The sequence below is a fragment of the Phycodurus eques genome, chromosome 8 (assembly GCF_024500275.1).
Source record: "Phycodurus eques isolate BA_2022a chromosome 8, UOR_Pequ_1.1, whole genome shotgun sequence".
NCBI classification, from domain to species: Eukaryota; Metazoa; Chordata; class Actinopteri; order Syngnathiformes; family Syngnathidae; genus Phycodurus; species Phycodurus eques.
In genome coordinates, this window is record NC_084532.1 from 31,100,171 (window position 1) to 31,124,645 (window position 24,475).

Below are 24,475 nucleotides of genomic sequence, written 5' to 3' on the forward strand. Positions count from 1 at the left end.
TGATGCCCTTGAAACTTGCCTTGAGGATAATCGGCGATTCCGCCGATGTCGGTGGGCCGCTCTATTTTTCATGACTTATTTTAGATTTTTGAAATGTTTTTTATTAGATTTTTTTCACATTTGGCAGACTTGTCAACAGAAGTCTTGTCTGTGGTGTCAAGTTTGCAAGACGGTTTTTGGGTCACTTTATCGGGTCTTTAAAACACACACATTCATCCATCCGTTTTCGGAACCGCTTATCGCTCGCGAGTGTTGCTGCAAAATGTCTCCTTTAAAGTTCAACTTTGTGGTGTGAAAAGCAGGAGGCGTCAGAGGACAAAATACTTTATGAGGAGTAGGAGGAACATTTGTCGATCATTAACAGTAATCGTAAGAATCCTCATTGGTCACGTGGTTTCTAGCTGGCATTGAAATGCTCGGGAAGGGGGAGTGGCCTCGGTCGGGAGGCGGAGCCTGAGGGCAGGAGAGACGGTGAAGTTTGCGTGGTCGTCACTCACTTGCTTACATTTTCTTCAACAAGCTGAAGCCCACTCAGGTAATTCTTCCATTTGCGATCATCTTTATCTCAAATGTTAGCAATCGGTATGCTTGACCGGTCATAAGCGTTAGCATTAGTAGCAGCGACAGGCTACTGGCTTCGTGTTGAACCCTGACCTTGTGTCACTTGACGTTGGCGAGCTCCTCGTCACCTTATCAGCTGGCAGCATAGGGGCGGGGCTACTGCGCTCTGCTTATCTACTGGACTGCACATGTAGGCTAAAGCTAACGCTTGCGTCTGAAGTAGACGCCATAAGAGAACAAAAATCTCGTCGGGACCCGACACTTTGTGCCCATTTGTTAGCATGCTTCTTGTCACACATTCAAAGAGGACGCCGTCTGTTGCCACCATGGTAACGTCGCCTCTGCTGTTACCATAGTAACTTCTCCATTGCCACCATAGTACCTTCTCCTCGGTTATCACAATAGTAACTTTTCATCTGTTGTCACCATAGTAACGTCTCCTCTGTTGTCATCCTAGTAACATCTCCTTTCCTGTTGCCACAGTAACACCACTTATCACTATAGTAACACGTCACCGTAGTAACTTCTCATCGGTTGTCGCCATAGTAACAGCTCCTCTGTTGTCATCATAGAAACATCCCCTCTGCTGTTACCACGGTAACACCTCTGTTGTCATCATAGTAATGACGACGCTTCTGCTGTTGCCATAGTAACATTCATCCTGTCATCGGCCTAGTCACGCCCCCTTGCTGATGACTGTCAGGATTTTGTGACTTTGCATAGTTTCCCTTCACGCACTTTCCTGTGCTCAACATCGCCCCTGCTGCTGCCATGGACAACCTTCCCAGAAGGTGGGTGCTGAAGCCTCTGCTCCCCACGCTGCATCTATCTGACCTACGTCGCATGACGGGTCCGAGCAGAGGTGAAGATGACGTGTTGGCTCCTGATGGCTTGGTGGTCCAGGCCCGCCAGGTCACCGTCTCACGGGATGGGGGTGACAGCGGCGACGAGTGGTATCCCGGCAGTCCCAGCAGCAGCTCAGGATCTCACAGCGGGTTCTACTCGTTCGTGGAGGACCCAAGAAGTCCGGAAGCAGAGCTGAATGAAGCATGGATGGTATGTCCTCAGCGGCAGGTTCATCTCACCACCCTGATGGAGGACAAGGCCTTTAAAGTGCAGACGTACACCAGGGGCAAGAAACCAGAGACTTTGTTTACAGTCTCAGAGTCACCGTACAAATTCCAACCAGAAAACCACTGCCAAGTATTTGGGGAGGAAGAAGAGAAGCAACTGAGGAAGGAAATCATCCAAAAGCAAGCCCCAAAGAAGAAGTCAACTTTCAAACTAAGTGACCAAGTGAGTGTGCTGGAGAAGCTGGATTGGAGTCAGCCTACAAGTATGCTGACAAAAGGTTCCGGTTTAAGCTCCAGTCCCGTCAGACGAGATCCCCCTTTCCCCGTAGACGCTGGGACGATTGACAGGGCTCAGATTGACTTCAGTGCAGCTCGGCAGCAGTTCCTGAAGCTGGAGCGGGACAAGCGTGATTTACTTGTCAACCCTTGGAGGTCACGTGTGTCCAGGAAGATGGAGAAAGAGGACAGAACATGGTCTGAATCTGGTGAAGATAAAACCTCAACTGGGACTGAGCAGAAGTCAAGCGTGAGGGGAATACTGAATGACCCACATTTGTTGGTTGTGGAGGACTTGTCTGTGAAGGTGTGCGGTGGGTCCATCAGTGACAAAGATGTGTTTGACAACAGCAGTGTCCAAACAACGAGGAAAGAGAAGTCTGATGTTCACAATGAAACCCCGATTGAGAAAGAGATCCGCTTAGTTCAAGAACGTGAGGAAAACCTCAGACGCTTACGAGGCCTTAAGCACAGTGATGGATTCTCAGAGATGGTGAAGATTCACACCAAGCGGGTGCAGTCACCGCTAATATCTCACAAGGCCAAAGAGAAGAACCATGTGAGCTTCATCATTCAGCAAGAAAGGCACAAAGAGAAGGTCGATCAGCAGAGTCCAGAAACACCAAAGGAGCTTTTAGACACAAAGAGACAGTTCCAGGAAGACCTACAGGACCAGGAGGTCTTTTTGTCCCATTGCTGTCCTCATAGACACGCTGAAGAAACCTCCTCCTCCTTGTCCATGATATTGCCCCTGTCTCCTCAGCATGTCCCGTCATGGACCAGAACTCTTTCTTGGAGAGCCAACCAGGAGTCCACCGGCCTGCAGTGCGGGAAAACCAGTGCCCCAGATTTCATCGAGAAGGAGATCGAAGAGACTTTGCTACGAGAGCAGGAGCTTCAGGAGTCCAGACAGTCTAGAGAGTCCTTGGAGTCCAGACAGTCCAGGGAATCTAGAGAGTCCAGCGACTCCAGACTGTCCAGAGAGTCTAGAGCGTTTGGAGAGTCCAGAGGGTTCAGGGAGTCCAGCCTCCTCTCTCCAGCTCCTTTCGTGGAACAGGCATCGAAGATGGCCGTCAAGCAGTTGGACTCCACAGAAAACGCAGGTGTGTACCAAAGTCTTCTGTTTTTCATGCATTCCTCCATTACAAACACAAACACTTCCACCATGCACCACATGACCATTAGATGTCAATAAGCGTCACAACATCAATGATCGCAAGCTGTTGATCTTGAGTAATCTGGCTGGAGGAGTCGCAGTCATAAAGTGCAAACAATCAGTAACCAAATGAGAGACGGGCCAAAGTCCTCGCGGAACCAGCTCCTCTTTTGACTAATCAATAACCTAGCTAAAGATGTCACAGAATACTGATCACGTTCCGTTATCGATAATCCTCACACGTGGTCTCGCATCCCGCCGAAGGCCTGACGGGGACGCTGCCGAGGGACTTTGAGGAGCGACAGAGGATGGACGACACCCCCGTGAGTCCAAGTTCAAAGGTCAGCATGGAGAACATTCTCTAGCACGCCGCTTACGTCCTTCCCGTTTGTCTTTTAGTACGCCGGAATCCAGCCCATCGATGACATCAACAACCAGGTTACGAGTAATCCTTCCAACAATTCATCTATCCATGTTGTTTTTTTGTTCTTTTTTCTTCCAAAAATGGGAACAAAGGCATGAAGGCTAGCAGAGGCTAAATGCTTATGTTACTACAAATCCCCAATTGAACACCCTTGTGTTCTTCCCTGTGAGGGTTAGCTGAAGCCTACTTCAGAAAGCACAAGTAAGCGGTTGCAACAGTCGATATTGATTGGCTGGCCAACTAGGAAGTCAAATGCAGGCGCACACTCTTTGAAAAGTATGGCACCCAGTCTTTAGGCCAAAGGCACGTTTAAAACAACAAGGTGAAGTTGTCCCGAAGTCCTTTGTGCACTGCTCTATCCAGCCCAAGATGAGGGCACAAACATCTACTTGACTAGGATACTCTGGGTCAGATTCCAGCAGCCGGTGTACGGCTTGGAGAAAGCCTCAACTACCACACACATCCATCAGCTTCCAGCACACTGTTGCATCTCTCTTCCAGTCTGTGGGCTCTGCCTCGGGAGTCAAGGCCTCTGGTGATGACCGTAGGCCTACTCCATCTCGTTTGCTGGTTTATAGAGGTACAGCCGCTATTGGCCAGTTGTGGCCAACCTGCATCTGCGCTGGACTGGCTGTTGCACCTGTCAGTCCATGTGTGTCTTCAGTGTGTGAAAAGTTGTCAGTCCCTATATGTAGCATGTGATTGGCTTGCAACCCTGACAAAAAAAAAAAAAAAAAAAGGCTCAAAAAGCCCTGTCGCGTATGAATGAATGGCTTGATATTAATAATTCATGTTAAGAAGTCTTTGTCATCGTTTATTGTCAAAATGCGTTTGCAGGTTGTGGAATCAACTCGAGTTATTCGACATAAAAACCAACGCGCACTCCGCTGGGAGGCAGGTGTCTTTGCCAACCAGCTGGACCAGATGGAACAGATCGGCCACCGCATCCAGATCCAGAACCAGACCTAGACCACCTAGATCAAGTACTGCATTGTGGTGAAATGTAGGATGCACGAGGAGTGGCCTCATCAAGGGCCACGACAGGCTTTGTGCGGAGGAGGCATGGCTGTCTCCAGGCCATTATTTGATGATGAGGATGAAGATGGCAGTGATGACAATGATAATGAAGAAGTTCAACATGAATGCTGATCCGTTCATTCTATTCTAAAACGCACGTATGCTCCTGCTCTCTGTTTCATGCTGCTTGGCCTGCCGGAAATAAAGCGAGTGTGTGCGTGCATGTGTGTGCGCGCGCACGCACACGTGCATTGAAGCTACTAATGTCCATCAACATTTGCATGAATACTACATGACGAGTCTCAAACGCAAGGCAGCGTCTCTGCTTTAGACATGCGACACTTCAAAATTGAATTGTATGTATGAAATGTTTTGAATATTTGCTGTGACAAGGCAACTACGAAAAGAATCAATTCAACTGTAAAGACATTTTATTTGTCATGCAGCCTTTGTTTACATTCAAAGTTTTTGACATTGAAAGTTTGTTAGTAGCACATCTGCCTCCCAGCTCAGCGCTTGAGGTTTCTGTTCTGCGCTTAGGCCTTCCGGTGTCTAGTTAGCGTGTTTTGAGCATATTCTTCACCAACTCAAGTGGCTTTTTCCTCACGCATTCCAAAAACTGCCATGTTGGGTTCATCGAAGAATAAATTGTCCACAGGTGTGACTTCTTGGGCCCTGACCAGGAGGGAGGGGTTGTCGCACTCTGCAAAGACATTGAGAGCAAGACGTCAACTCGTCTCTAATCGTGCGTTTGCCTTGAGAGGCTGGCAGCAAGAGACGAGTGTGCTGAACGAAAGGCGTCCGTCTCCTCAACTTATTCCAATTGGCTGCGTAGCTAAGCGAGGGAGAAAGACAGCTCGATTCCAGGAGGACTTGGAACCATTTTTTCGGCTCACGCTATCAAAGTGGAAGGAGAGCGGGCAATCGTTCCGGCACGCTTGGAGGGTCTCGGTGACGATTTGCTGCAAATTTCCACCACGCAGAAGGCACTACCGTGGTGGGTCCAGAACGAGATTTGGGTTTCTCCGTTGGGCAGAGCGAGAGGATTTTTTTCTGCCCGTCCACGCTCTTGGTTCTGATGTGTTAGTTCTGCGTAAATTGAACCGATGAGCTGTCCATTGTGGAGGAATATTGATTATTTCAAAGCATTCCCTCCTCCTTTGATTTTGGCAAATAATAGTACTGTACAGAAAAGGTATCAGTCATGTCATCAGCGATTAGTGTGGATTAAAAAAAAAAAGTTGTGCAACCCCTACACCGGAAAAAAAATGACCTCCTCCAAACAAGTAAAAACCTTGAAAACAAGACAGTTTGTCCCCAAAATAAGAGACAAAATCTGCCAAAGGAACAAGTATGAATTGTTTTGGCAACATTCTTAAAACAACATCTTGTATCTTAAAACAAGTCTTTTTGTTTTGAAGATTTAAAATAGGTACAGTCAGATGTCCATCCATCGATGCATTTTCTGTACCGCTTCTCCACGTGCTGGCACCTATCCCAGCTATCTTCGGGCGAGAGGCGGGGTACACCCTGAACTGGTCACCAGCCAATCGCAGGGCACACAGAAACAAACAACCATTCGCACTCACATTCGCACCTACGAGCAATTTAGAGTCTTCAATCAACCTACCCTGCATGTTTTTGGAATGTGGGAGGAAACCGGAGTGCCCGGAGAAAAGCCACGCAGGCACGGGGAGAACATGCAAACTCCACAGAGGCGGGGCCGGGATTTGAACCCACAACCTCAGAACTGTAGGGCACATGTGCTAACCAGTCACAGTCAGATGTCTTCAGTAGGAATAAGATAAATTCACTAGGTAAGATTTAGCTTTTTTTGCAGCGTATCGACCCGTTCATTGTTTGTCTATACGCACCCTGATAGTGACTGGCGACCAGTCCGGGGTGTACCCAGCTTCTCGCACGAAGTCAGCCGGCATAGGCTCCAGCTGACCTTGTGAGCTAAAAGAGGCGCTGTGGAAAATACAACGGATGGAAGTTTGTTGTGTTCTCGCGTCATCATGCAGCTATTGCTAATCTTTGATTTGGCGAAGGGCTCCAAATGGTTCGTAGCTGAGGCAACATCATTGGTTAGCCACTGAGTGACGCTAACTGGCTAAAGTTCGGAATTCTTTTTGATGCGCTACTTCCTGTATTTGCCTCCTCGCCCACTGTAGCTCCGCCCCTTCCTGACATTCATTTTGTTTTCTTTTGTCTCATTATGGCAACAAATTTGTCACACAAACAATGATTTACCTCCACCAATCGGACAACAGCGCACACACACTCATGCTTAGCATCACCATAGCAACTGAGCATAGACACGTATACATAGACGCCTCATGAGGTGGGCGGGGCAGTTGCGCGATATGTCGGCGCCACCGCCGTAGTGGATGTGGCAGATGGGCCCGTTCACTCATGCACGTCCATGGACTGAACTTCAGAAAGCAACAACTGAAAAAGTGCCTCTCATTCATACTCTTTTAATCTGATGATTAGAAATGTTTAGGGTATAGTTAACCACCAATAAGTACTCTACTCATTTATGTAACACTGTAGTTACTGTAATGATACAGTGAAATATAAGTAACTAGATCCTGAATTGTAGATGTTTCTGAATAAAGAACAAATGTTTATATTTACCAGATTTTGATAGATTGTTTTTATATTCAGTGATTGATAATCGAGATAACTAGTAATGTTGACAACGACGAGAGAAACTTTGTCTTCATTGTCCGTCCAGAGCATGAGCTGCAAAATCAGCTGATTGTGTTATCAAAATGACAGCAAAATACACGGTCAGCCGCCCCCTTCCTGTTATTGTCATCTACTTTGTATGTAAAGCATATTTGAGTGTTTAGAAAAGCACTAAATCAATTTGATGTATTATAAATCATCATTGTCGTTAAAAGTCATGGTTCAGTCTTAGTAACATGAGATCTGGCTTTGAGTGTAAAACGGTTGCGACATGAACGACGACTGTTCTCATCTTATCTGCGATCGCTCCACTTTTCCACATCCAATATGGCGGCGATGTCGCCGTGATTCAGCACTCAATATTGCGTCTACGCATGGATGTCTATGGTTAGCACCATGAATCAGCGTCTTCACCAGCCCCACCCACTGCTCAACAAAGTGACGAATAAGAATCAACTGATGAATTGTTGCGACTGCATTACAATTACAGGCGCGCCTGTCTCCAAATTGGAGGCTTTTTCAAAATAAGTCACTGGACTAATCCTTCATTCTGCGACCTTGGAAACTGTTGAAGTGATTCTCCTCACTAGTCAGGTGAGCATCTCGCTCCAGAAGAACCAGGGCCGTCTTGCGTCTCGTTGCCATTTCCTTGCGCTGCGTGTCCGTCAGCACCTCGAATTGCATCTGAGGCGGCGGGTGCATCGGGTGCGCCGGTTCAGAAGCGCCACCGGCGGAACGCCGTGGCCGGAAACTGCTGCCGCAGGCGGCAGAATCTCCTCGCTGGTGGCTGTTCAAGTCATACGCGTCACGGGGGTCGGCCCCGGCCAACTCCCAGGGACTCAGGGGGGTTTGGGCCAGAGGATGGTGAGAGGCGTGGGCGTCCACGGTGAGGATCGCGTCACGCTGCTTCTCGCTGCCCGGCCGGTAGCGCAGAGAGGAGCTTCCGGAACAGGTGGAGGCGCTTTCTGACGATTTTTCACCCGAGGACAGGGACGCCAGGAGGCCTTGCTGCTTGGACACGGCGACCACCTGAACCAGTCGCGGCTGGTTGGCCGCGACACGACCCGACACTTCCGCGCTGGTCTTCTCTCGAATGGCCAACCACTTGGCACGGGCCAAGGTGCTCTTCGGTGAAACAGGAGGTGGTCCCGCTTCAGGGATCTGAGGCGGTCTAGGCGTCACCACGGCTTTGGCACCTCCCGGAGGAGGAGTCGGGTTACGATTGGAAGCGGGCTTGCCAGACCACACTTGGCAGACGAGGGCAGGTGAGCTTCGGTCGTCCCTAGCCGCCTCTGAGCTGTCGTCGCTGTTCTCGCCCACTGCGCTCTGGGCCCGCATTTCCACAGACTTCTGCTTCCATTCTGACAACAGACGGTGCGATGAGTCCGTCGGGACGTGGGCCGTCTTCAGACGCCGCTGGACAGGCTGGACCGGACCCGGCGTTCCGTCACTGACATTGATGCTGGTCCGTGGCAAAGTATTGCTGAAGGTCAGCATCGTCTCCTTGGCCATGGGACTCCGCGGCACCATCAGCTCAACATCTACGCTGGCCCTCTTCAGGCTCCCCATGGACGCGACCTCCCTCTGAAGGGGCCCCATGCCGTCCAAGCGCTCCAGGGGTCCCGGGGTCGCCACTATCTCATCATTGCTCTCAGAGGCAGAGGCGGGGCCTTTGTTATAGACCGACTCGTGCCCTCGCTCGGTCAGTGCTCGCAAAGGGTCGTCCAGGGTGGGCGGAAGAGGCGGGGCTAGAGTGATGTCAGAAGACTTGAAGTTGGCCACTGCGTGAAAAGCCTGCAGGAGAATCGGCAGCTTCAAAAATGCAACGTGTGGTTGTCTTGGTAACAAAATCCCAGGTTGATCTCACGGTGAGCAGCTAAAAATGTGTTGAACTCACCAGGTAGGTGGCGATGAAGGCTCCGATCAGGAAGCCCACGTAAATGTCGACGGGGTGGCTGCGATGCTGCGTGATCTGAGTCAGGCCGGTCAGCGCGGCGGCTATGGCGAACAAGAACACCAAGACGGGCTTCAGCAGCTTGGTGCTGTCTGAGATGGTGGAATTGAAATACATCTGCCATGGAGGGGACACACAGCACAGTTAGTTTCTTCTGACTTGGCTTGGCCAGCATGCTAACGCTTGTTAGCGATGATGACAATGTCGCTAGTCGCTGCTTAATTGTCTGTGGGTCCTCTTTCAGGATCTGTTTTTATTTATGTTTTGGTTTCTCTTGTATTTTCCTATATCTGTTGTTGGTGGAATGCAGCTTTGGTGGTCGCTGAAGCAAAAACTCGGGCATGGGAGGAGTTCGTTGAGGCCATGGAGAAAGACTTCTGGACGGCTTAGAGGAAATTCTGTTCCACCATCCGGCGTCTCAGGAAGGGAAAGCCGTGCACCATCAACACTGTGTATAGTGGGGATCGGGTGCTGCTGACCTCGACTTGAGAGGTTGTGAGCCGGTGGGGAGAATACTTCGAATACCTCCTCAATTTCACCGACACGCCTTCCCATGAGGAAGCAGAGTCTGGGGTCTCTGAGGCGGGCTCTCCTATCTCTCGGTTTGAGGTCACCGAGGTGGTTAAAAAGCTCCTCGGTGGCAAGGCCCCAGGGGTGGATGAGATTCGCCTGGAGTTCCTCAAGGCTCTGGATGTTGTAGGGCTGTCCTGATTGACACGCCACTGCAACATCGCGTGGACATCGGGGACAGTGCCTCTGGATTGGCAGACTGGGGTGGTGGTCCCCCTTTTTAAGAAGGGGGACCAGAGGGTGTGTTCGAACTACAGGGGGATCACACTCCTCAGCCTCCCTGGTAAGGTCTATTCAGGGGTGCTGGAGAGGAGGGTCCGTCGGGAAGTCGAATCTCAGATTCAGGAGGAGCAGTGTGGTTTTCGTCCTGGCCGTGGAACAGTGGACCAGCTCTACACCCTCGGCAGGGTCCTCGAGGGTGCATGGGAGTTCGCCCAACCAGTCTACATGTGTTTTGTGGACTTGGAGAAGGCATTCGACCGTGTCCTTCGGGGAGTCCTGTGGGGGGTGCTTTGTGAGTATGGGGTACCGAACCCCCTGATACAGGCTGTTCGGTCCCTGCACGACCGGAGTCATGGTTTGGTCCGCATATCCGGCAGTAAGTCGGACTCGTTCCCGGTGAGGGTTGGACTCCGCCAAGGCTGCCCTTTGTCACCGATTCTGTTCATAACTTTTATGGACAGAATTTCTAGGCGCCGCCGAGGCGTAGAGGGGGTCCGGTTTGGTGGCCTCAGTATTGCATCTCTGCTTTTTGCAGATAATGTGGTTCTGTTGGCTTGATCAAGCCGTGATCTCCAACTCTCACTGGAGCAGTTCGCAGCAGAGTGTGAAGCGGCTGGGATGAGAATCAGCACCTCCAAATCTGAAACCATAGTCCTCAGTCGGAAAAGGGTGGTGTGCCCTCTCCATGTTGGGGATGAGATCCTGCCCCAAGTGGAGGAGTTCAAGTACCTTGGGGTCTTGTTCACGAGTGAGGGAAGAACGGAACGGGAGATCGACAGGCGGATCGGTGCAGCGTCTGCAGTGATGCGGACTTTGTATCGATCCGTTGTGGCAAAGAAGGAGCTAAGCCGAAAGGCGAAGCTCTCAATTTACCGGTGGATCTACGTTCCTACCCTCACCTATGGTCACGAGCTGTGGGTCGTGACCCAAAGAACAAGATCCCGGATACAAGCGGCCGAAATGAGTTTCCTCCGCAGGGTGTCCGGGCTCTCCCTTAGAGAACGGGTGAGAAGCTCGGTCATCCGGGAGGATCTCAGAGTAGAGCCGCTGCTCCTTCACATCGAGAGGAGCCAGATGAGGCATCTGATTCGGATGCCTCCCGGACGCCACCCCGGTGAGGTGTTCCGGGCACGTCCCACCGGGAGGAGACCCCGGGGACGACCCGGGACACGCCGGAGAGACTACATCCTTCGGCTGGCCTGGGAACGCCTCGGGATCCCCCCCGGACGATATGGATGAAGTGGCTGGGGAGAGGGAAGTCTGGGCGTCCCTGCTAAAGCTACTGCCCCCGCGACCCGACCTCGGATAAGCGGTCGAAAATGGATGGATGGATGTTGTTGGTGCCTTCCCTGTTTGTTTGTTACGTCCTCATCTGCACCAGTCTTGTCAACCCATCACAGCTCTCTCCAGCTACCGGTGCGTTGTCCGCGCGCCTCATCGTCTTATCAGGCTCTTTGGATTTAGTTCTCGGTTTGTGTTCAATCTGTCCTATGTGGCGTGCCCTTTCAACTCTCGTCTGTGGTGATGAGTCAATCCCCCTTGTTTCAAGTATTTTTATTTTTAACTCGGATGATGATATGCTGTTTGATCCTGACGACCATTACCTCTGTTTGCCCCCCCCCCACCCCCAATATATTAACTGGGTTTCCTTTACATTTCATACAAATAGAAACATACACAATGCCAGCATTTAACCAATACATTTTATAGAGTACATACGCTTCAGTACGGTACGCTTCAGTACCAATTTTCGGTATGGCACATTGGTATGTCGCCAACAAAGCAACATCCTACATTTAAAAGTGAGCATAAGAGGATGATGTATTCACAGAGTAGAGGTATAATATTGTAGAAATAATAAAAGTATGAATAAAATACAACAAAGTGTGGAGCAAACTTTGCAATGCACAGCAAAGTAACAAAGATAAACAGTAATTGTATTACAATGTATTATGACAACTAAAGCAAGAAAATAAGCCAAGCTTTTCCCTATGCACATGTAATACAGTAAAATAGGTGTTAAACTCGTTTTTGTGGTGGGCCAAATCATAGTTATGGTTTCCCTCGACATGCCATTAAATCCATATAAATCTACATATGATCGCCTCATATTATTACATATACACAACAAATTAAAGGACAACTAGTTTTGAAATCAGAAGCCGGTAAAACAAATGTTTGTTAACCTACTATTACATTTATTTGAAAAGGGGGATTGGTAAAAAAATACTTACAATATCTTAGTAATAACAGTAAAGACAATTTGAAATGTTGGTATTTTAACAAGAAACATGACGTCGACACACATGATTTGTGTTCGCGGGCCACATGAAAGGATGTGGCGGGCTGGATTTAGCCCCCGGGCCTTGAGTTTGACACTTGCGCAGTAATCCTAACATTGCAGAGACCGCTGGCAAGCTGCGCCTCCTCTAGTTCCGCTATTTTCTACTTAGTTTTTTCTATTTACTAAAGAGTGTCTCCTATGAATGCTGGACTTGAAGCTTGATGAAACATTTCGCGCCCCCGAAAGAGTTTGACAGACAACCTTTGGCTTCCTGCTGCTTCCTGCATCTCCGCTCGCTTGCCACAAGTTAGCTTCGCCGTTGGGGGTCACCTGCGTGGGACTCCCGAGCGGCTCCCCTCCACACTCTGTTGCGCTCCCGCTCGGACCCCGGTTCGGTGCCCCCCTGCGACCGCCAGGCCGGTTACGGGTTGTGCTGACGAGCGCAACTCCGCCACTTCGGTGGCGGAGATGTTACGTTTCTGAACCCTTTCAAGCAGGACGCCTCCACTTTTCCACCATACTTTTGAGCACGTTCGATCCACACGGTTGTTTGTTACGAGTGGGGTCATTACGCTTGAGCGCCATTGATGCGTTCAAAAGAAATTGACCAACTCTTCCACTTGCTGCAACGAGCGGACTTGGGTACCAAATTATGGTACCGATTGATTTTAGGTGAATCGGTACTCTACTAAAAGAAGGACCGATTTTGGTACACGACCCCAAAAACGAATACTTTTTGGGGGGGGGGGGTTTCCCTGGGTAAAGCCGCCACAAATGATCAATTTTATCAGTAGACACACACTGAAGTAGGAGGACTCCACACCTAAAATTTGCAAGTGAAAAAGCCTTTTGGATTCAAAGTGAAACATCTTCAACAAGAGTCCAATTTCCTCCATTCTACTTTTGCTGTGTACATGACCTGGACAAATGACGATCTACACAGACATATTCACACTTGGGTCCGCCTGCTGTCGTTGACTGTGACGATGAACCACCGTGACACCGAACTGTAACGAGACAACGAGGCACCTGAACGAGACGCTGGCGGCCGGAGCGAGCCAATTGGCTGACACGGGGCGCAGGGCTGACCAGACCGGGTAGAGAAAAGTCACTGATCGTGACAGCCAAGTACTCGAAAACGTTTTGGTTGAGCGAATTTCACATCGGGTAGAACTTACGGAAACGTAGACCGCGGCAAAAGCAGACAGAGTCGCATGCTGCGACGGGAAGGTTTTCCTGTCCGGGGAGAAAAGAGGAAGACGAATCAGTGACGAGGTGTCGGCTGACGGAAACGTTGCAGTGGAAAAACAAGCGGCGTTAGCGGCGCACCTGGCGGCCGCGATCGCGTGCCGGTCGTGTCCGGAGCAGATGTCTTTGGTGACGTAGGCGTCGGTGTCGCAGGAGACGTGGCTGTAGTCGGGCTTACACACGGTGAGGAAGAACGGCGCGTGGTAACCCGTCGACAGCTGGATGACGTCAGTGACCAGCGCCGTCGCACAGAGACCGAACACGTGCACGCCTGATAGCACGGAGGGAGAGCGGGTGGGTCAGGTGGAGCACACAACTGGATCAGGGTGTATCAGGGGGCAGCGGGTACGGAGCCAGCGCAAGCATCTGTGGGGCCCAAAACTAAGTTGGCTTTGGGCGCTCTCTATACCCTCCGATAAATTTGATTATTGATCATTCATTGTTGAATTTCCCTTGGAGGGATTAGAATGACTAAATTAGAAATAAAATATTACTCTGAGAGCGTACCGGGGTTGATTGACACAAAATTCCGAGTGATAAAGCATTAAGAGCATGAAGATCTCAAACAGCGAACAGCACTAAATTACGTGTTCACTTACACTTAACAGATTGTGTACGCTGGCTGATGGCAACGGGGCTAAAAGAGGTGGAGAGCGCCGTATTTAAAAGAGGGTTTTGCGCTTTGGGTAGCTCTGATGGTTTATTTAGGAGAGCACCGCAAGCGCAAAATGAAGCCTAAAATGATAGAATTGCAAGTGTAGCGGAAGAGGCAAACAAACGTATTACCGATTTCCAGAAATGTTATCTCACGTGCTGATGATTTTGGGGAATCCAGCAAGCACATAAAATCCATGCTTTTTAACTTCATTCATTATATCGATGTATGGATTTCTATTCCTACGATCTAATTGGATCGATCTGTCCTTGGCTATTTAGCCTTCCGGACAAAAACATTGATTTGAATCGTTTCAAAAGCTAATCAATCGATTGTATCGCTACTAGGAAATAATGCATTGAATCTCCACACGGCAGACGCGGGTGTTTTTTAGCACTTTTAATGATGAAGACGTAACGCGTCGCTCGATTTAAGATTTCTTATCCGTGACATAGCGGGGGGATCATGGGAGTATCACAGTGTCATTTTTTCTGGCGCTACACCTGAGAAGCAAACCACATCTCCCATGAGCCCCTGCGCAGGCATTGAGCATGCGCAGTGCAGGAAAGATGACAGTGGCGGCGCACCACCGAGCAGAGCGCTAAACTTAACGAGTGGAATCCGCAAAGGTTGAATCAAGGCACCTGGACTGTTCTTGTTTGTTGAAGACACTGGGAAATGTCCTGTGAAGCCGAAATCGGAAGATGGACGCACTTTGGTTTTGCAGTAATAAAAAAACGTTGAGGGGCACGCAATAACCGTTTGCTGACGGCCGCCGTCGACAAGTCATATGGAATATAAGAAATATGAAAAGCCGCAGTCACCCGGAACCAAGAAGTAAGTGAGTCATTTCAAGCAGGTTTTCTTCATGACCGGACGATCGAGAGCTAAAAGGTTCGTGAACACCGTTAATGAGCCACGGTACTAAATTCCATCACGGACCTACTGTACCCCAAAATCTCACGAAGAGACGAAGACCAAAGGAATGAAAGAGCGGATCGAGCAGACATACTGTCGAGCAGTGCTTCTCAAACCTTTTACACCAAGTACCACCTCAAAAAAGACTCAGTGCTCAAAGCACCGCCGTCATGACCAACATCCAAATACAGTAGCTGTCAAGCTCCTCCAATGTTGCCACGCAATGTTTCCACTTGGAAGGGAGACAATCTGGACTTCACTCAAATGACCAGGCCGCTTTCCTTTTCTTCCTTTTATTTGTGTGCAGTTTCAGCATATCTCAACAAGCCGTTAGCCTTTCGGTGAAAAACCTTCAAATCAAAGAAACATACAAAAAAACGTATTTGAATTCTGTAGATAATGTCATTTATATTTCCAATGACTATATACAAAATACAAGACAAACACATCCTGTGACACCCGACCTGTGCCATTCAATTGAAAATGAAGTGCAAATCCGGTGAGCCACTGCTGTCAATTCTTTCAGCCTGTTTGTCAAGGAAGTATGAATCTCAATTTTGATGATGTATTCTTATTGTATTTTAATGCCTTTTAACATAAACTGTCCTGAATTTTTAACTGTATTCGATCATTAACTATGTAACATTCATTACTTTTTAATCTTAGTAACTTTGTACTGGCAAGATTTTAATAAAGTGAAACATACACAAATTCCATCCATCCATCCATTTTCTACCGCTTATCCGAGGTCGGGTCGCGGGGGCAGTAGCTTTAGCTGGGAAGCCCAGACTTCCCTCTCCCCAGCCACTTCATCCAGCTCTTCCAGGGGTATTCCGAGGTGTTCCCAGGCCAGACGAAGTGTCTCCAGCGTGTCCTGGGTCGTGCCCGGAAGACCTCACCAGTGAGGCGTCCGGGAGGCATCCTAATCAGATGCCCCAGCCACCTCATCTGGCTCCTCTCGATGTGGAGGAGCAGCGGCTCTACTCTGAGATCCTCCCGGATGACCGAGCTTCTCACCCTATCTCTAAGGGAGATCCCGGACACTCTGCGGAGGAAACTCATTTCGGCCGCTTGTATCCGGGATCTTGTTCTTTCGGTCACGACTCACACCTCGTGACCATAGGTGAGGGTAGGAACGAAGATCGACCGGTAAATCGAGAGCTTCGCCTTTCGGCTTAGCTCCTTCTTTGCCACAACGGATCGATACAAAGTCCGCATCACTGCAGACGCTGCACCGATCCGCCTGTCGATCTCCCGTTCCATTCTTCCCTCACTCGTGAACAAGACCCCAAGATACTTTAACTCCTCCACTCAGGGCAGGATCTCATCCCCGACCCGGAAAGGGCACGCCACCTTTTTCCGACTGAGGACCACGGTCTCAGATTTGGAGGTACCGATTCTCATCCCAGCCGCTTCACACTCGGCTGCGGACCGCTCCAGTGAGAGTTGGAGATCACGGCTTGATGAAGCCAACAGAACTACATCATCTGCAAAACGCAGAGATGCAATTCTGAGGCCACCAAACCGGACTCCCTCTACGCCTCGGCTGCACCTTGAAATTCTGTCCATAAAAGTTATGAACAGAATCGGTGACAAAGGGCAGCCTTGGCGGAGTCCAACCCTCACCGGAAACGAGTCCGACTTACTGCCGGCAATGCAGACAAAACTCTGACACCGGTCGTACAGGGACCGAACAGCCCGTATCAGGGGGTTCGGTACCCCATACTCCCGAAGCACTCCTCACAGGACTCCCCGACGGACACGGTCAAATGTATTCTCAAAGTCCACAAAACACATGTAGACTGGTTGGGCGAACTCCCATGCACCCTCGATGACCTTGCCGAGGGTGTAGAGCTGGTCCACTGTTCCACGGCCAGGACGAAAACCACACTGCTCCTCCTGAATCTGAGATTCGTCTTCCCGACGGACCCTCCTCTCCAGCACCCCTGAATAGACCTTACCAGGGAGGCTGAGGAGTGTGATCCCCCTGTAGTTGGAACGCACCCTCTGGTCCCCCTTCTTAAAAAGGGGGACCACCACCTTAGTCTGTCAATCCAGAGGCACTGTCCCCGATGTCCACGCGATGTTGCAGAGGCGTGTCAACCAGGACAGCCCCACAATACCCAGAGCCTTGAGGAACTCCGGGCGAATCTCATCTACCCCCGGGGCCTTGCCACCGAGGAGCTTTTTAACCACCTCGGTGACCTTAACCCCAGAGATAGGAGAGCCCGCCACAAAGACCCCAGCTTCCTCATGGGAAGGCGTGTCGGTGGAATTGAGGAGGTCTTCAAAGTATTCTCCCCACCGACTCACAACGTCCCGAGTCGATGTCAGCAGCGCCCCATCCCCACTATACAGCAGGGCCCCATCCCCACTATACACAGTGTTGTTGGTGCACTGCTTCCCCCTCCTGAGACGCCGGATGGACCAGAATTTCGTCGAAGCCGTCCGGAAGTCTTTCTCCATGGTCTCACCGAACTCTCCCATGCCCGAGTTTTTGCTTCAGCGACCACCAAAGCCGGATTCCGCTTGGCCAGCCGGTACCCATCAGCTGCCTCAGGAGTCCCATGGGCCAAAAAGGCCCGATAGGACTCCTTCTCCAGCTTGCCGGCATCCCTCACCGTTGGTGTCAGTTCCGCCCCTCTCTTCACCAGAGTGTCCAAGACATGCGGCCCCAAGTCCGATGACACGCCACAAAGTCGATCATCGAACTGCGACCAAGGGTGTCCTGGTGCCAAGTGCACGTGTGGACACCCTCATGCTTGAACATGGTGTTCGTTATGGACAATCCGTGATGAGCACAGAAGTCCAATAACAGAACACCGCTCGGTATCTGATCGGGTGGGCCGTTCCTCTAAATCACACCCTTCCAAGTCTCACTGTCATTGCCCACGTGAGCATTGAAGTCCCCCAGCAGAACGATGGAGTCCCCAGCGGGAGCGCTCTCCAGCACCCCCTCCAAGGACTCCAAAAAGGGTGGGTACTCTGAACTGCTGTTTGGTGCATAGGCACAAACAACAGTCAGGACCCGTCCCCCCACCTGAAGGCGTCCACCGGTGTGAACCCCGACGTACGGGCGCTGCGCCAGGTGGCAATAAGTATACCCACGACTCTCACCGTGGGCAACTCCAGAGTGGAAAAGAATCCAACCCCTCTCGAGAGGACTGGTACCAGAGCCCAAACCGTGTGTGGAGGCGAGCCCGACTATATCTAGTCACACACCAGCTCGGGCTCCTTACCTGTCAGAGAGAGCAAGCTTCTGTAGCCGGGGATCGGATCGCCAAGGTCCCTACCTTCGGCCACCGCCCAGCTCAAACTTCACCCGAACCCTATGGCCCGGTGGTGAGCCCATAGGAAAGAAATACACAAATTATGAAGTGAAAACATTCAAAATACTAAATGTTTGCATTGAAGTAACGTAAAGTTAAAATCCACGCTATTTCTACATTGCTTAATTTAGCCTGTGATTACACAATAAATGTTCATGTCATAATTTCTCAAAAGACAAGATCAGATTAAAGCCCCACATATTTTACATATAATAATTTCACCAAATGTTATTAAATCAGTGACGTTAACAAACAATTAGCACATGTGGGAATTAAATGGTAAACAACCCACGCGTAACTAGGCAACCAGCTCTACGATCGCGCTCACACAAACAACGATTTAACTGCTAGTGTGTCCGGTCACTATCTCTCTCCGGCGTTTGGACATGGATTGGTTTTGCATGGGTTTCAGTATTCAGACAATGAGGGAAGCGTCTTTCTGCCCATCTTGATTTTAATTGGTTCCGCCAGCGACATGCGCTTGTCTTTTTAGTGTTCAGGCAGCACCTGGCTGGTGATTTGTCCTTCCGATTTATTGTAGCTCATCCGCCATTTTTGTAGTCCTTTGAGAGTTTAATCTGTTGAACCTCATTTTGACTTGACAGTGGCGTAGTAGGCAAAAGTGCTCATAAATAAATTGCAAAAAAAAACATTAATATCTACCATATATAATTTATTATTGTAAGCCACTGTAACATTATGCACACTTTGAACATAAACACTGTACTTAAATAGGGGAAAATAAAAAATTTCAAAATGTTTCATAAATAAACATTGTACCCAAAGAAATGTCTTTAAAACAATTATAAAAATTTTAATGCAAGTCTACTGTGCTTAAAAGGTAAATACAACTGTACTTGAAAAAATTTCTTATAAAGTCGCAGACACTGTAACCTGATGCACAGTTTGAAGCTTGAATTCAGTGATTTTTGCATGCCACGAGTGAGGCCACGCACCACACATTGAGAAGCACTGCTGTAGAGCGCTTACTCATGACAGATGCGAACTTGGACATCAGCAGCTTCTCAGAGCTACGTGACCGCTACGTCACACATCGTGACTCGTGAGTGGCTAGTGATTAATATAATGACAACATTTGAGCATTCCATGGTTTTGTGTTCAGTTACAACAAGATTTGTATTAGTTCTATGTTAAAAAAACAACAAGTCACTGCTGGTGTAGTGGTACACTCGTCTGACTTTGGTGCAGGGAGCGTGGGTTCAGTTCCCGCTCAGTGACGAATGGTTGTCCGTGTCTATATGTGCCCCCTCGATATTATCGAGATAATGATGAGAAAAGTTGTTTCGTTATCTGTGTTTCCCGATTAGGTGACGTTACTTCTGGTCTGGGGCGGAAACATTCTCTGGCTTGAAAAAAAAAAATGAAGTTAAATCATAAGGTCCCCAAAACAGTAAAAATGCGCAAAGGCTTTAGTTTAAAAAACTCTAAATGAACTACCTTAATCAAACATTTCATGTTTTTCACGTTACTCTACTCTGTTGACTGTTAATTGCTCTTGGGGGCCCCTAGTGGTCGCAAGGCCCAAAGCAGGTGCTTCGTTGGCTTGTGCCTCTGAGCAGATACTGCAGGCCAGTCATTGTACGGCACGTGGTCATACCCACAAAGCGGACGGTCCTCCTCAAGAAGGAGTTGAAGTTGCAGCCTCCCGCGTTGATGCTGCCTTCCGCTCGCCGTCCTTTGGTTCGGGACTGCAGGAAGTAAAGGAAAGCTTCCACCGACATGATCTGCCGCCACACACAATCACAACGGAACGGGTCAGGGAAGGACAAGGCCGCGGTTGGTCGCTCACCGCGGGGACGCGGCCGAGGGTACCGAGGCGGCCGGGCCGGCGAACGCGAGGCTGAGCAGCATGAGCAGCGGAATCATTTCGTCCCCTCCGTCCACGTAGGGTTTGCTGAGATCGCGGTCGTGACAGCGAAAGCCCACTCGCGGAGGCCTCACCACGTCCGTCAACTCCAGGAAGTACAGCGACACCATGGACGACGCCACGATGGGAAGCTGCACGACAACTCACGTTAACCGGGTGCGTTCGCGCGCGAGGGCGTGTGTGCGTACCTCGACAAAGTAGAAACATGGCAACAGAGTGAGACTGTCCTTGGACCATTTTTTTTTCATCTTGTCTGACGGCGAACTCATCATCATCCTGGAACACACGATACGCATGCAAGCGTGACATATCGGATACACTCCCAACATGAAAGCACGCGATACACTCGTGTCGGCCGGCCAGTAGAGGGAGCTTGGGCGCCACACCGTGACTCACCAAGCAGACGTGGGGGCAAGAAATCCATCCATTTTCTCAACTGCTTCTCCTCACGTGGGTCGCTGGCGGCCGGGCTGGAGCCTATCCCAGCTGACTCTGGGCGAGAGGCGGGGTACACCCACAACCAACCAATCGCAGGGCACACAGAAACAAACGAGCATTCGTGCACACATTCACACCTGAGGGCAATTTAGAGTCTTCAGTTAATCTAGCATGGATGTTTTGGGGATGTGGGAGGAAACCGGAGTACCCGAAGAAAAGCCACGCAGGCACGGGGAGAACATGCAAACTACACACAGCTGAGGTCGGATTTCCACCCGCAACCTCAGAACTGTGAGGCAGATGTGCTCACCGGTCGTCCACCGTGCCACCGAGAAAAAATAAAATAAAATAATCATAAAATAACAATTTCAATACCTATGTTTTTAGATGAGCAGGGTTAATATTGTATTGTTAATGATGACAAAAGTTGCATCTTTGATCTCTGTTGTCTGATTTGTGACATGTTTCCACCTTTGGGTGCAAAGATCTTGACCCACTGACTTTTAATACCAGAAACAGGGGCCTTTGATTTCGCGTGCACAATTTGTGCAACTGGGTCATACACACATATATATATATATACATATATATATATGTATATATATATATATACATATATATATATATACATACATATATATATATATATATATATATATATATATATATATATATATATATATATATACATATATATATATATATATATATATATAGCGGCACAGTGGATGACTGGTTGGCATGTCTGCCTGACAGTTCTGAGGATCCGGCTCCGCCCGTGTGGAGTTTGCATGTTCTCCCCCTTCCTGCGTGGGTTTTCTCCCACATCCCCAAAAAATGCGTTGTAGGCTGATTGAAAAACTCTAAATTGCCCATAGGTTGTGAATGGTTGTTTGTCTATGTGTGCCCTGCGATTGGCTGGTGACCAATTCAGGGTGTACAGTAAACCCCCACTATATCGCTGTCCTGTTATTTCCCCTTTTTTTATATTATTATTGCGCAGTACATTTATTTATTTATTTAATTTAAACCAGTTTAGGCAATTGATAGTACAGGTAGTCTCTCTGGGATGCAAACACCTTATTCTTTATACTGTATGTGTTTTTAATTTTGATATTGTTGCCATTTTTTATCCATTGTTCTTGCACTCTCTCAATATATTGTTTTTAAATGTGTATGTATTGGTTTAAATGTGTGTTTGAAGACCCTAAAACAATTTAAAGCAAAAAAAATAAAATAATGTCAAATGTTTTTAAATACGTATCGTCGCCCAGAGTCAGCTTGGATAGGCTCCAGCACGCCCACAACCCGAGTGAGGATAAGCGGTACGGAAGATGAATGAAAATGAATGAATTTCTATATCGGGGATTTAACCCCCGCGATGGAGGGGGTTTACTGTATTCCGCCTCTCGCCCAAAGTCAGCAGAGATAGGTATGGCAAAATGCATGGATAATATATATATATATATATATATATATATATATATATATATATATATATATATATATATATATATATTTATACTGCATATACATACAGTACATAGACATATACACGCACATATAGACGTACACACACGTATATAACCCCCGCCCGAGAACACTCCATCATGCCGTATATATGATCCACATGTATTGCATACAGACACACACAGATACACACATTAATGCGTACACGCGACACACGAGACACGCACACATTTGAAGTTAAACGTGCACGGCAGAGGGGGCGTGGCCCACCGCCCAAGATAATTACTTTTGCAAATTTCAACCGTGTGTCATCAAAAATAAATGCGCTCTTTTAAGAGAAATCATTTTCTCATTGCGCACGATGTCATAAGCACACGCGGGCGCGCGCATGGTGCAGTGAGAATGAGAATGCAGTGAAAAGCCCGTCACGCACGCGCCTCACCTGATCAGATGTTGGACTGTCACCTTGAACACAAAAACACAAGACGACAAAAGGAGAGAAGGGAGAGCTTACCTGCCTTCCGTCTTGTCCGCAGTGTTTGCGAAAATGAAGATGCACGCTCCCGCGCGCTGCAGCGTCAAATGTGCGCGTGCGCGAAATGCGTGTGCGAATTCTGTGCGTGCGTGTTAGACATTCATGTGGTTGATGGTAAGAGTTACAAATCATGACGCCACAGACGACGAAATCCAAATTGATCCATTTGAGACTAATGTGTGAAACGCGTGACGTGGCCACGATTAAATCCGAAATTTAAAACAATTCCTTTGACATAACACAGTCAACATAGTTGAACAAAAGACAAATAGATTTAGTGTGAGTCCAAATGTGTCCGATTGAAAGACAACAATCAGGTGCACACATAGCCACTAGGTTGTGCTCAAGCACCTGCCATTTTGACCTGCATGAAAAGGTGCCTTTTGCTGCGGCCCAGTGGCGTCACTAACCCTATTTTAGGGGGTTGAAGCGATGTTCTATTAGCCCCCCCTTGACAATTTCATTATGGGGATTGAAGTTCAATCAGCACCCCCCTCAACCAAAAAATCAGTGGGGGGGTTAAGGGTACGTGTGTTCAGTTCTCAGTGACGGTGTGAATGTGACACCTTGGTTGTTCGTGTCTATAAATCTATTTTTTCATCTTTGCAATATCGCCAAGATAGGCCCATCCTATCCGCTGGTGACGCAGAGATTATAGCCCACGCATTTGTTACGTCTTGCCTAAGACTATTGAAACAAGCTGCTTTCTGGCCTTCCCACATCTCGTATTAAAAGCTTGCAGTTAGCACAAAACGCTGCAGCAAGACGATTACCCGATTTTTGGCCAACTTGCAGAGGGTCCTGGTCTACTTGAGATGTGACTTTAAGGTCCTGTTACTTACTCATAAAATATTACACGGGTTAGCACCCTCTTATCTCGCTGACTTAGTTGTTCTATATGTTCCCTCCCGAAACCTATGCTTGCGAAACGCTGGTCTTTTGGTGACTCAGAGAGCCAGAAAGAAGTCCGCAGGCTCTTGAGCATTTTCTAATTGGCAGTGGTCTCTGGTATGGGCCAGCCTAACCTTACCTTATTCTCTTTAAAGGGACTCTAATGCCATCTTAATGAACATTGTACAGCATCTTGACATCGAAATCAACATTGTACAGCACCAGCCGATGTGTTAAATGTTGCCCACTCGACATCCATTGCAGCCTGGTCCTCCTGGAAGTGGGATTTCCCCCCCTATCTGCAGTCCCTTCTCAAGTTTTCTTTCGCCCCAAATCAGGTTTTGTTTTCCTCGGCCGAATTGCAGGGTTACATTAGGGGACGTCGTCAATCATTGCCTGTGAATCCCTTTGAGAGTCTTTTGTAATTAAGGGTGAAACAAATAAAATTGACGTGCCCTGCGACAGAGTGGTGACCAGTTCAGGTTAGTCCGCCTTTCTCCCTAAATCAGCTGGGATAGCCTCCAGCACCCTGCGACCCTGAACGGAATAAGCGGTATTGAGAACTGATGGATAATTTGAAATCTGATGAGAATTTGAGTCCTTGTGAGTATTGTACATATGCTTGCCACCAGCCCCCTTAAAACAAATCATTTTGAGCATGGGTGAGTTGACGTTTTCTATCCACTGTAGCCTCCCTTCACCCCATGTTAATAATTATATCATTAAATGTGTTGTGTTCACAGAAATTCATTCAATTTTTTCGTATAATTAAACATTTTGGCAATGGGTACCGTTTTTGGCTGGAGAACCTGTCCCCAAAAATGTGTGCGCACGTGCCTGACAGACAATAAGGTGAAAGTATCGTGTGGAAA

At 48.6% G+C, this 24,475-nt stretch overlaps 2 protein-coding genes across 5 annotated transcripts; one reads left to right on the plus strand and one right to left on the minus strand.

Annotated features, from left to right (window-relative positions):
* The first annotated feature begins 454 nt into the window (after positions 1–454).
* On the plus strand, positions 455–5,181 carry misp (mitotic spindle positioning). Of its 3 annotated transcripts, none has more exons than XM_061684271.1 (5): positions 455–535; positions 1,134–3,013; positions 3,331–3,389; positions 3,466–3,504; positions 4,328–5,181. In XM_061684271.1, the coding sequence occupies exons 2-5, from the start codon at positions 1,333–1,335 to the stop codon at positions 4,457–4,459; spliced, it is 1,911 nt and encodes a 636-aa protein (XP_061540255.1). In that variant the 5' UTR covers positions 455–535; positions 1,134–1,332; the 3' UTR covers positions 4,460–5,181. The 3 variants fall into 3 exon arrangements, with proteins under 3 accessions (XP_061540255.1, XP_061540256.1, XP_061540257.1); XM_061684272.1 differs by having other exon boundaries at positions 1,350–3,013; XM_061684273.1 differs by having other exon boundaries at positions 1,353–3,013.
* Positions 4,921–22,724, minus strand: plppr3b (phospholipid phosphatase related 3b). 2 transcript variants are annotated; one of them, XM_061684270.1, is made up of 8 exons: positions 22,692–22,724; positions 20,458–20,545; positions 20,215–20,400; positions 20,000–20,126; positions 13,561–13,750; positions 13,410–13,467; positions 9,099–9,272; positions 4,921–8,995 (listed from the first exon to the last, which is right to left on the minus strand). In XM_061684270.1, exons 2-8 carry the CDS (start codon positions 20,542–20,544, stop codon positions 7,739–7,741), a joined length of 2,079 nt encoding a protein of 692 aa, XP_061540254.1. In that variant the 5' UTR covers position 20,545; positions 22,692–22,724; the 3' UTR covers positions 4,921–7,738. The 2 variants fall into 2 exon arrangements, with proteins under 2 accessions (XP_061540254.1, XP_061540252.1); XM_061684268.1 differs by lacking the exon at positions 22,692–22,724 and adding an exon at positions 20,666–20,789.
* Between the last annotated feature and the right edge of the window lie 1,751 nt (positions 22,725–24,475).

Excerpts from the sequence above, each read along its gene's own strand:
- misp (XM_061684271.1), top strand. The coding sequence starts at position 1,333 with ATGGACAACCTTCCCAGAAGGTGGGTGCTGAAGCCTCTGCTCCCCACG. Across the intron at positions 3,014-3,330 it reads GGACTCCACAGAAAACGCAG|GCCTGACGGGGACGCTGCCG; the intron begins GTGTGTACCAAA and ends ATCCCGCCGAAG. Across the intron at positions 3,390-3,465 it reads AGAGGATGGACGACACCCCC|TACGCCGGAATCCAGCCCAT; the intron begins GTGAGTCCAAGT and ends TTTGTCTTTTAG.
- plppr3b (XM_061684268.1), bottom strand. The coding sequence starts at position 20,697 with ATGGATGGATTTCTTGCCCCCACGTCTGCTTG. Across the intron at positions 13,751-19,999 it reads GAGGACCGTCCGCTTTGTGG|GCGTGCACGTGTTCGGTCTC; the intron begins GTATGACCACGT and ends CCGTGCTATCAG. Across the intron at positions 8,996-9,098 it reads CCTTCATCGCCACCTACCTG|GCTTTTCACGCAGTGGCCAA; the intron begins GTGAGTTCAACA and ends ATTCTCCTGCAG.